The 391-nt window shown below is 69.3% G+C and overlaps 1 protein-coding gene across 1 annotated transcript in view; it reads left to right on the top strand.

Annotated features, from left to right (window-relative positions):
* Nucleotides 1-297: 297 nt before the first annotated feature.
* Nucleotides 298-391, top strand: part of LOC104130322 (mucin-1) — a 4,126-nt gene continuing 4,032 nt past the window's right edge. Inside the window, exon 1 of the mRNA XM_035898813.1 lies at nucleotides 298-364. Coding sequence (XP_035754706.1) covers nucleotides 298-364 — 67 coding nt within the window. The remainder of the gene's footprint in view (nucleotides 365-391) is intronic.

Here is a 391-nt window from a genome sequence, read left to right as displayed (position 1 = left end):
AAAGTCCCCGCCGCAGTGATCAGCCGAGGAAGCTGGCGCCGCTCTCCGGGAAGCTGGTTCCAATCCAGCTGGGGAATTCCAGGAGCCGTGAGGCTCCGGCGCAGGCCGTATTCCCTCCCCTGTCCCGCTTCTCCCTCCGCCTCCTGGCGTCACCTGGGGACATGTGCTGGGAGGCTGGATAAGAGCTGGAACCCCGGCCCGGGGCTTCCCAGCCCGGGGATTTGCTGCGGCCGCTCCACGGCTCCAGAGGATGCGATAAAGCGGGAGCAGGGGACACCGCGCCCCCAGCCCGGGACTATGGGGGCTGTTTCACTCCAGCTCCTGCTCCTGCTGGGGGCCCTGTGCCTGGCGCCCCTGGCTGCAGGTGAGCCACAGCCCCACTGGCCACCCC

This window comes from Egretta garzetta, unplaced genomic scaffold (genome assembly GCF_000687185.1).
Source record: "Egretta garzetta isolate BGI_Z169 unplaced genomic scaffold, ASM68718v1 scaffold27, whole genome shotgun sequence".
Lineage (NCBI taxonomy): Eukaryota > Metazoa > Chordata > Aves > Pelecaniformes > Ardeidae > Egretta > Egretta garzetta.
This window is presented reverse-complemented; position numbering and strand designations above follow the sequence as displayed.